This window comes from Perca fluviatilis, chromosome 24 (genome assembly GCF_010015445.1).
Source record: "Perca fluviatilis chromosome 24, GENO_Pfluv_1.0, whole genome shotgun sequence".
In the NCBI taxonomy this organism is placed as follows: Eukaryota; Metazoa; Chordata; class Actinopteri; order Perciformes; family Percidae; genus Perca; species Perca fluviatilis.
The window spans coordinates 54748-67247 of NC_053135.1; the positions used below are offsets into that span (position 1 = coordinate 54748).

At 42.5% G+C, this 12500-nt stretch overlaps 1 protein-coding gene across 1 annotated transcript in view; it reads left to right on the plus strand.

Annotated features, from left to right (window-relative positions):
- The first annotated feature begins 11157 nt into the window (after positions 1-11157).
- The window catches only part of LOC120554762 (organic cation transporter-like protein), an 8605-nt gene continuing 7262 nt past the window's right edge, over positions 11158-12500 (plus strand). The window contains exon 1 of the mRNA XM_039793794.1: positions 11158-11489. Coding sequence (XP_039649728.1) covers positions 11205-11489 — 285 coding nt within the window. The 5' untranslated portion in view covers positions 11158-11204. The remainder of the gene's footprint in view (positions 11490-12500) is intronic.

Below are 12500 nucleotides of genomic sequence, written 5' to 3' on the forward strand. Positions count from 1 at the left end.
TCTGTATCCCGAGTGTAAAGCAGTATAAACCAGTCTGTATATATTTAGTATAAAAGGCAACAAAAAGGTGACAAAAAGGTGACCAAAAGTCAACAAACGGGCGACAAAAATGCAGCAAAATTAAGGGCAACAAAACGGTGACCAAAAGGGAGACAAATGGTCGATAAAAAGGAAGCGAAAAGTTAAAAAAAAAGGTTACCAAAAGACACACTCAGATACAGTATTAGGGGACCACTAAGGTCTATATAAAAGAGACTTCGGATACAGTATTAGGGGACCACTAAGGTCTATATAAAAGAGACTTCAGATACAGTATTAGAGGACCACTAAGGTCTATATAAAAGAGACTTCAGATACAGTATTAGGAGACCACTAAGGTCTATATAAAAGAGACTTCAGATTCAGTATTAGGAACCACTAAGGTCTATATAAAAGAGACTTCAGATACAGTATTAGGAGACCACTAAGGTCTATATAAAAGAGACTTCAGATACAGTATTAGGGGACCACTGAGGTCTATATAAAAGAGACTTCAGATACAGAATTAGGGGACCACTAAGGTCTATATAAAAGAGACTTCAGATACAGTATTAGGGGACCACTAAGGTCTATATAAAAGAGACTTCAGATTCAGTATTAGGGGACCACTAAGGTCTATATAAAAGAGACTTCAGATACAGAATTAGGGGACCACTAAGGTCTATATAAAAGACACACACACACACAGAGAGACCCACACACATAAAAATACCCACAAATACACAGACAGAGACACACACACACACACACACACAGCCCCCTCGCTCTTATCTCTGAATAATGTGTGTATGAAGACCAGTAAGGCTCTGTGGTTTTAGAATCGTGTAAAGAACACTGATTACTAGATAGAGAGCTGATGCTGCAAAGTTTCCTCTGATGATGAGATAAAGAAGTCATGTTTGATAAAACAGTTGACGGTTGGCAAGGAGATCTGATGGATAACATTTTACTGGAACTGAAGCTAACCACACACACACACACACACATAGACACACACACACACACACACACACACAGACACACACACACATACACACAGACACACACACACACAGACACACACACACAAAAAAGTGACCAAACCTTCAATAAAAGCGACAAAAGAACATGCTTAAACTCGTAAATTACACACATACAACACACACACACACACACAAAACACACACACACACACACACACACACACACACACACACACACACACACACACAGACATACACACAAACACACAGGCACATACACAAATACACACAGACACACACACTCACACCCAGACACACACATACACAAACAAACACACACACACACACACACACAGACACACATGCAAACACAGAAAAAGACACATGCATGCATATGCGCACACACACACACACACACACACACACACACAGACGCACATGCACACACACACACACACACACACACACACAGAGACAACACACACACACACACACACAGAGACACACACAGAGACACACACAAAAAAAGAGACACCACACACACACACATACAAACACACACAGAGGACACACACACAGACACACGCACACAACACACACACACAGAGAGAGACACACACACACACACACACACACACAACAAAGTGATGACAACCTTGAATAAGACACAAAAACATGCTTAAACCAAATAGAGCACACAGACACACAGACACACACAAAATACACACAGACCACACACACATACACTCACACACAGACTCACACAAACACACACACAGAAACAGACACACACGCACACACACGGACAAACACACACACACACACACACACAGACACAGAGACACATGCTTGCATATGCACAGCACATACAGATATACGCACACAGACACACACACTCACACCCAGACACACACATACACAAACAAACACACACACACACACACAGACACACATGCAAACACAGACACATGCATGCATATGCGCACACACACAGACACACACACAAAGACGCACATGCACACACACACACACACACACAGACACATATGCACACACACACACACACACACACAGAGACACACACACACAGAGACACACACAGAGACAACACACACACAGAGACACAAACACACAAACCAAACCCACCAGACACAACACACCACACACAGAGACACACCCACACACACACTGTTTGGTCACACACAACAAAAGTGACCAAACCTTGAATAAAAGCGACAAAAAAACATGCTTAAACTCGTAAATTACACACATACACACAGACACACACAAAAATACACACAGACACACACACACATACACTCACACACAGACTCACACAAACACACACACAGAAACAGACACACACGCACACACACGGACAAACACACACACACACACACACAGACACAGAGACACATGCTTGCATATGCACAGCACATACAGATATACGCACACAGACACACACACAAATACACACACACTCACACACACATACACAGGCACATACACACAGAGACACATGCAACACACACACACACACACACACACACACACACACAGACACACACACACACATGCACATACACACATGCACACATACACACACACACACAGACATACATACACACAGACACACATGCACACACTGAGAAACACATTCACGCGCACACACACACACACACACACACACATAGACACATGCATGCATAGGCACACACACAGAGACACATACATGCACATACACACACAAACACACACAACCATACACAGCACACACAGATATACACACAGAGACACACAAACAAGCACACACAAATACACACACACTCAAACACACACATACAGGCACATACACACACAAACACATACATACATATAAACTGAACCAAGACCACACAGACACAGAGACACATGCATGCATATGCACACACACACACACACACACACACACACAAAGATAACATACACACATACACGAGACACATACACACATGCACACACCACACACATACACAAATATACACAATACAAGGGACACATACATAGCATACCATGCACACACACACACACACACACACACACACACATGCACACACACTGAGACACACATGCAAACACACACACACACACACACACACACACACACCTGTGACACACGCGCACACACACACAAACAGACACACACATGCACATGCACACACAAACAGAAACACATACATGCTCATGCACACACCCACACACACACACCAAAAGGTGACCAAAAGACGGTCTATATAAAAGAGACTTCAGATACAGTATTAGGGGACCACTAAGGTCTATATAAAAGAGACTTCAGATACAGTATTAGGGGACCACTAAGATCTATATAAAAGAGACTTCAGATACAGTATTAGGGGACCACTAAGGTCTATATAAAAGAGACTTCAGATACAGTATTAGGGGACCACTAAGGTCTATATAAAAGAGACTTCAGATACAGTATTAGGGGACCACTAAGGTCTATATAAAAGAGACTTCAGATACAGTATTAGAGGACCACTAAGGTTATATAAAAGAGACTTCAGATACAGTATTAGGGGACCACTAAGGTCTATATAAAAGAGACTTCAGATACAGTATTAGAGGACCACTAAGGTTATATAAAAGAGACTTCAGATACAGTATTAGGGGACCACTAAGGTCTATATAAAAGAGACTTCAGATACAGTATTAGGGGACCACTAAGGTCTATATAAAAGAGACTTCAGATACAGTATTAGGGGACCACTAAGGTCTATATAAAAGAGACTTCAGATACAGTATTAGGGGACCACTAAGGTCTATATAAAAGAGATTTCAGATACAGTATTAGGGGACCACTAAGGTCTATATAAAAGAGACTTCAGATACAGTATTAGGGGACCACTAAGGTCTATATAAAGATCTGATGGATAACATTTTACTGGAACTGAAACCAACCGCACACACACACACACACATACACACCCCTCCCTCTTCTCTGAATATGTGTATGAGGACCAGAAAGGCTCTGTGGTTTTAGACTCATGTAAAGGACATTGGGCCTCATTCTCCAACCGTTCTTACAAAGAAATGTGTTCTTAAACCCTTTTTACGCACTTTTTACGAAGATTCTGGCATTCACTATTGTTTTCTTAACTTGGATTTGTTCTTACCTAAGAACAAAATATGCGAACACTGAAGAGCACTCTTACGCACATTTGAGTGATGACAATTTGCTCCAAATGATTGGTTACTGCATTTTATTTAATTCTACAGTCGATCACAATGATAGTATTGTACTGTAATGTATTTCTGATCATTTGTTGAGAAAAAAAATCACAATATACAAAAAAACACTAACACTTCAATTTACATCAGCAATTAAACTGATTAAATCCTGCGTTATTTGGTGATTCAAAATGCAGTGGTGGAATGTAACAAAGTACAAATTATTCGTTACTCTACTTAAGTACATTTTTACTTTACTTAAGGAAACTCAATAGTGCATAGCCTACTTTTGACTTTTACTTTGTTACATTTTGCAGCAACTATCTATACTTTCCACTCCACTACATTTCTACATCGTTCCGTTACATTTTCTAAACAGTTCCCCCCCCACCAAAATGTCTTCCTGACCGTCTCATGTTTGTATCACCAGTGAAGTTTGGTTGCCATAGATACTGTATATATGGGGCACCGCTGATCCAAGCCGGCTCTGGTGCTCCAGAGCCCGGGCGCAGCGCCGCTGACCCTCGGTAATACAACCTCCGGTAAAAGTGAAAATGAAAATGTTTGTCTTTTATTATTCCTGTATTTAAACCCTCGGTAATACAGCCTCCGGTAATACGGCCTCCTGTAATACAGCCTCCTGTAATACAGCCTCCTGTAATACGGCCTCCTGTAATACGGCCTCCGGTAATACGGCCTCCAGTAATACGGCCTCCTGTAATACGGCCTCCTGTAATACGGCCTCGAATATCGCCTCCGGTAATACGGCCTCCGGTAATACGGCCTCCTGTAATACGGCCTCCTGTAATACGGCCTCCGGTAATACGGCCTCCGGTAATACGGCCTCCGGTAATACGGCCTCCTGTAATACAACCTCCGGTAATACAACCTCCGGTAATACAACCTCTTGTAATACAGCCTCCGGTAATACAGCCTCCGGTAATACGGCCTCCTGTAATACAGCCTCCTGTAATACAGCCTCCGGTAATACAGCCTCCGGTAATACAGCCTCCTGTAACACAGCCTCCTGTAACACAGCCTCCTGTAACACAGCCTCCGGTAACACAGCCTCCGGTAATACAGCCTCCGGTAATACAGCCTCTGGTAAAAGTGAAAATGAAAGTGTTTTTTTTATTATTCCTGTTTTTAAATCATAGTTGCCATCTATTTCTCTCCACAGCGTCGTTTACTCCTCCGCCAGGCTGCGTAAGATGCGTTCATATCTTATTTTGGCTGGACCTCTTCACATCTCCCCATGTCCGATGCTTCACACACTTTATTTGCTTACTTGCATGGTTAAAGAAAATAAAACCTTCTTAAAATACATCCATGAATAAAAGCAACCACATTCTGATTCTAACAACATATTTCCGTTTTATGCTGGTTAGGATAGGAACTTCTTTTAAAAGCCAGGCCTTGTTTGTGGTAGTGGACACCCTATACTTTTACTAAAGTAAATATGTCTCTTATTATTTGTACTTTTACTTGAGATTCAGTACTTCCTCCACCGCGACTCCGACAGCCATCTCGCAGTCTCCCACTTCCCAGGAGTTGCACAGGAAGTGTCATGTCCTTATATGGGAATTTGCGAGGAGTTATCTTAGGCTAATTAGGAACAACTGGCACGCGCTTTCAGTTACGAAGACGTGGGGTTCATCAATCCTAAGAACACAGGTGCGAACAATTCTGCTGTTTAAGAACACGTCATGAATCCGACGTAGACTTTTCTTAGAAACTTTCTTAAGAACATATTTAAGAGAAAACTTAGGAAGATATTGGTGAATGAGGCCCATTGATCTTTTTATATCATATAATGTATATTTTGAATACCGGTTTATACGTGATGTAATGCTTGTTATATGTTGTTTGGTGTTAAGTTTCTGTTTTGATAGTATTGTCTGTATTGTCCTTTTATCTCCCTTGCCCAGGGAACACTGATCTAAATTAAATAAATAAACTAATAAAAAAAAATAAAAATAAAAAGCATATTTCATTGCATTCTCTCTGTACTTTGTACTTTTAAATGCACATGACAATACACTTGAACTTGAACTTATTATGGTCTGTTTCTGCCCGTTGACTCATTAAAGGAGCGCTCTAGATTTCGTGGGACTGACCCAGAGCCTGAGACTCTTCTGCTTGAGGCTGCTGCATGTCATGGTGAGTTCTGATTGGTTGATACTCGTCTAACATCATTTTATGTAAAAGTGAAGGTTTTCCAGAAATAAAAATATAACAAAAAAAAAGCGAGCAGTTTACAGGTTTAAGGTTGTTTTTTCGTTGCTTTTATTGAAGTTTCTGACACTTTTTGTGTGTGTGTGTGTGTGTGTCTGTTTGTGTGTATGTGTGTCTCTGTGTGTGTGTGTGTGTGTGTCTCTGTTTGTGTGTATATGTGTCTCTGTGTGTGTGTGTGTGTGTCTCTGTGTGTGTGTGTGTGTGTCTCTGTGTGTGTGTGTCTGTGTTTTCTTATCAAACATGACTTCTTTATCTCATCATCAGAGGAAATGTTGCAGCATCAGCTCTCTATCCAGTAATCAGTGTCCTTTGCACGAGTCTAAAACCACAGAGCCTTACTGGTCCTCATACACATATTCAGAGAGGAGGGGGGGGTGTGTGTGTGTGTGTGTGTGTGTGTGTGTGTGTGTGTGTGTGTGTGTGTGTGTGTGTGTGTGTGTTAGAGGTGGTACGGTTCATGAAAAACATCCGAACCGCTCGGTTGTCTTGTCTCTGTTTGGAGTGTGTGTGCGTCCCACGGTTCGTCAGTCCACTGTTAATGGTCACTAACCTCTTACTGCCGTAGTGCCCACTTTCAACACCGATGTTAACACACTTACTGGAAATGACGAGTGGGATGAGCGCGACGAACGCAACACATGTCAGCTGATTGGATGAACGCGTCACATGGGTCTGGCTGCTCCGTGCTCTATGCGAGTGTGCATGTGCATGTACAGTACAGGCCAAAAGTTTGTACAGACTTTCTCATTCAATGCGTTTCCTTTTTATTTTCATGACTATTTACATTGTAGATTCTCACTGAAGGCATCAAAACTATGAATGAACACATATGGAATTATGTACTTAACAAAAAAGTGTGAAATAACTGAAAACATGTCTGCATGCAAAGGGTGGCTACTTTGAAGAATCTAAAATATAAGACATGTTTTCAGTTATTTCAAACTTTTGTGTTAAATACATAATTCCATATGTGTTCATTCATAGTTTTGATGCCTTCAGTGAGAATCTACAATGTAAATAGTCATGAAAACAAGGAAACACATTGAATGAGAAGGTGTGTCCAAACTTTGGCCTGTACTACGTATGTCCATGCGTGTGGTCTTAGTGTGTGTTGATACGCATGTGTTTGTGTGCTTGTCTGTGTTTGTGCATGTGTGTCTGTGTGATGATGTGTGATGTGTGATGTATGTGTGTATGTATGTCTGTGATGTATGTGTGCATGTATGTGTATCTCTGGTTGTGTGATGCGTATTGGCAGTGTTGTTGGTCTGTGTCGTACATGGTTGGTATTATGTATGTTTGTGCGTAATGTGCGCGTGTGTTATTGTGTTGTGTGTGTGTGTGTGATGATGATGCGTAGTGTGGTATTAGTGTGTTGCCTGTGCGTATGTGTTTCTGTGTATGTGATGATGATGCGCATGTGTCTGTGTGTTGTTTGTGTGTGTGGTGATGATGATGTGCGTAGTTTGCGTATGTGATGATGGTGATGTGATGATGATGGTGCATGTATGTGTTTCTGTGTATGTGTGTGTTAATGTGTATGTAGGTCTGTGTGTGTGTTATTATGTGTTATTGATGATGGTGATGGTGGTGATGTGTGTGTGAATGTTTGTCTGTGTATATGTGTGCATATGTGTGTGTGTGTGTGTGTCTGTATGTGTCAGTGTATTTGTGTGTGTGTGTATGTGTGTGTGAGTGTGTAAATCTGTGTGTGCTGTGTATGGGTGTGTGTGTGTGTGTGTCTGTTTCTGTGTGTTTGTGTGTGTATGTGTGTGTCTGTGTGTGTGTGTGTGTCTGTGTGTGTGTGTGTACATATATGCGTGTGTCTGTGTGTGTCTATTTGTGTGTTTGTCTGTGTGTTTGTGTGTATTTCTGTGTGTGTGTGTGTGTGTGTGTGTGTGTGGTGTGTGTGTGTGTGTTTGTTTTTTTTTTTTTTGTGAATGTTTGTCTGTGTATATGTGTGCATATTGTGTGTGTGTGTGTGTCTGTATGTGTCAGTGTATTTGTATGTATGTGTGTGTGAGTGTGTGTAAATCTGTGTGTGCTGTGTATGGGTGTGTGTGTGTGTGTCTGTTTCTGTGTGTTTGTGTGTGTGTGTGTGTGTGTGTCTGTGTGTGTGTACATATATGCGTGTGTCTGTGTGTGTCTATTTGTGTGTTTGTCTGTGTGTTTGTGTGTATTTCTGTGTGTGTGTGTGAGTGTGTGTGTATGTGTGCAATTTACGAGTTTAAGCATGTTTTTTGTTGCTTTTGTTGAAGGTTTGGTCACTTTTGGTGTGTGTGTGTGTGTGTGTGTGTGTGTGTGTATTTCTGTGTTTGTGTGTATTTCTGTGTGTGTGTGTGTGTGTGTGTGTGTGTGTGTGTGTGTGTGTGTGTGTGTGTGTGTGTGTGTGTGTGTGTGTGTGTGTTAGAGGTGGTACGGTTCATGAAAAACATCCGAACCGCTCGGTTGTCTTGTCTCTGTTTGGAGTGTGTGTGTGCGTCCACGGTTCGTCAGTCCATTGTTAATGGTCACTAACCTCTTACTGCCGTAGTGCCCACTTTCAACACCGATGTTAAAACACTATCTTCGGAAATAGGCAGGTGGGATGGTAGCGCGACGCCTAACACATGGCAGCTGATTGGATGAACGCGTCACATGGGTCTGGCTGCTCCCGAATTTCAAGACAGACTCTAATGGCGTCTTGTTCTGGATACAATCTTGTATTTTACAGAAATAGTTCACTGAAACATGTTTCTGAAAACATTTTAAGAGAGAAATAGGCCGTGCAGTTGCTGAATCTGTCTTAATTTCAGGCCAAAACATCAGTCCACTTACGTAGGCTACGGTGAAAGCTCCGCAGAACTGAAAAACAGGCTTAACTGTGGTGTTGGTGTTGGGGAACATTGATTACTGGATAGAGAGCTGATGCTGCAACGTTTCTGATGATGAGATAAAGAAGTCATGTTTGATAAAAAAGCTGACGGTTTGCAAGGAGATCTGATAGATAACATTTTACTGGAACTGAAACTAACCACCCACACACACACACACACAAACACACACACACACACACATACACACACACACACACACACACAGAAATACAGACACACACACACAAACACAGACACAAATGCACAGACACACTCATACACATAAACAGACACAAACACACAAATACACACACACACATTTACAGCATACACAGATAAACACACACATACAAACATACAAGCACGTACACACACACACACACACATACACACACAAATACACACACACATACGTATACACTCACACACACACACACAAAGACACACAAACACACAGAGACACACACAGACACACACACACACACAAAGTGTCAACAACTTCAAGATAAGCAACAAAAAAACACCCTTAAACCCGTAAATTGTTCTGTTTTTGTTTTGTTATATTTATATTTCTGGAAACCTACACTTTTATAGAAAATTATGTTAGACGAGTATCAACCAATCAGCACTCACCATGACATGCAGCAGCCTCAAGCAGAAGAGTCTCAGTCTCCAGGCCAGTCCCCCGAAAAAACGGAGCGCTCCTTTAATGAGTCAACAGGCAGAAACAGACCATAATAAGTTCAAGTTCAAGTGTATTGTCATGTGCATTTAAAAGTACAAAGTACAGAGAGAATACAATGAAATGTGCTTTGCCCTGGCCCTCTCCTACACACACACACACACACACACACACACAGAGAGACACACAAACAGACAACACACACACACACACACACACACAGAGACACACATACAGACACACCACTCTCTCCTCTCTGAATAATGTGTGTATGAAGACCCGTCAGCCTCTTTGGTTTTTTATTTAATTTATCAGTTTATTTATCAGGGACCATGCACAGTTTAGGCCCTGTACCAGAGTTAGCTATACAGCTAATTTACATCTGTGGTCCCTGGGCAAGGGAGATAAAAGGACAATACAGAAAATACTATCAAAACAGATAGAAACTTAACAATAAACAACATATAACAACCATTACGTCACATATAAACCAGAATACAAAATATAGATTCCATGTTATTACAAGATCAATGATCACATAGCTAATTCACCTTCAGCCAAGTCTTTAAGGACATTTAAAAATGGCTAAGACTTGCACAATCTTTAATATGAAGTGGAATTAAATTCCACTTTTCTACTACAGTAAATGAAAAAGCTGATTGACCAAAAAACTGAATGACCAAATGTAGTATTCAGCAATACGTGGCAGCAAAAATAAACAGAGGATCAGAGGTGAGAAATTAAAGCGTAATTACGTCAGCTGACCACCGAGCGGCGCTGCGTCACCGCGCTCTGACGGTAGCTTATGGTAACTACTCCGCTCCTTCCCTGCCCTTATAAGGAGAAAAAGGGCGGGAGGACACCAGGCAGCCGCTGCTGCTGCCGTCTGTTGCTGTCAGTCTGTCAATGTCACAGACACACAACAGCTGCTCTACCGGACACACACACACACACAGACACACACAGAGACACACACAGACACACACAGAACACACACAGACACGGAACACACACACCGGAGCACACACAGACACACACGAGGCTTACACACAGACACACACACAGACACACACAAACAACATGGACACCGGCTCCAGACCTCACTTTTAAACGTCTTCGGGGCTGGAGTAAACTGGACGGTGTTGCCGGGGAGAGAGAGAGAGAGAGAGAGAGACAGAGAGAGGGAGTTTTTTTTCCCGCGTGATGTCTCCGTTGCAGCTGGCCGTGTACTGGCGCCTCTCCCTGGTCTTCTCCTTCACTTCTTTTCTCTTCTTTCTCGACATCTTCACGGCCGCCGTCGTCGCGGACACTTGTCGCCGTGGCAACGGCAACGGCAACGGCACCGGCACCGGCGCGCGGCCACCACCGCCGCCGCTGCTTCTGCTGCTGCGTGGGACATCTGCGCCGAACGCACGGAGCAACCAATCACAGCCCGGGGAAGTCTCAGAGGCTGGAGATGATTGGAGGAAGGAGAGCGGACAGCAGGACGTGAGTGGCTTTTAATTACATTTTTAATTTTAATTTTTAAACATTTAAAAAGTTATAACAAGCAGCATACACATAGAAAATAACATAAAATAGCAAGTAAACGATATAAAATAATATTAATATGATATATAGGCCGGATTAATCCGACTTTTTCCGATTTCTAAAGGGTTGTACTTAGTGTCTTCATTAATCAGAGGTGTGTTCTGGGCGTAACATGCAATCAACCAATCAGAGATCATCTCCCATTCATCAACCAATCAGAGATCATCTCCCATTCATCAACCAATCAGAGATCATCTCCCATTCCCTTTAAAAGCCAGGCGCGTTTGGACCTTGGAGCATTGCTGTTATGATGGAGGATTTGCACAGTCATATTTTATTTGTAATCTTCTGCATGTGTGTGTGTGTGTGTGTGTGTGTGTGTGTGTGTGTGTGTGTGTGTGTGTGTGTGTGTGTGCTGCTGTGTGTCCCTGTGTGTGTAACAAGCATAATGTGTGTGCGCTGTGCACGAGCCTAGGAGCATTTCACTAATGCTCTGTTAAAATAACAATGAAATGCTGCGTTACTGACTTTAGACCAGGTTTTTGTTGGTCAATGGTGAGATCACTTCCTGCTGCCTCAAGATAGCAATACTCCCAGAATGCACCTGAACACACCTCCCTGTAAGACCAGCATGCCCAGAATGCACCTGAACACACCTCCCTGTAAGACCAGCATGCCCAGAATGCACCTGAACACACCTCCCTGTTAGACCAGCACACCCAGAATGCACCTGAACACACCTCCCTGTAAGACCAGCACGCACAGAATGCACCTGAACACACCTCCCTGTAAGACCAGCACGCCCAGAATGCACCTGAACACACCTCCCTGTAAGACCAGCACGCCCAGAATGCACCTGAACACACCTCCCTGTAAGACCAGCACACCCAGAATGCACCTGAACACACCTCCCTGAAAGACCAGCACGCCCAGAATGCACCTGAACACACCTCCCTGAAAGACCAACAC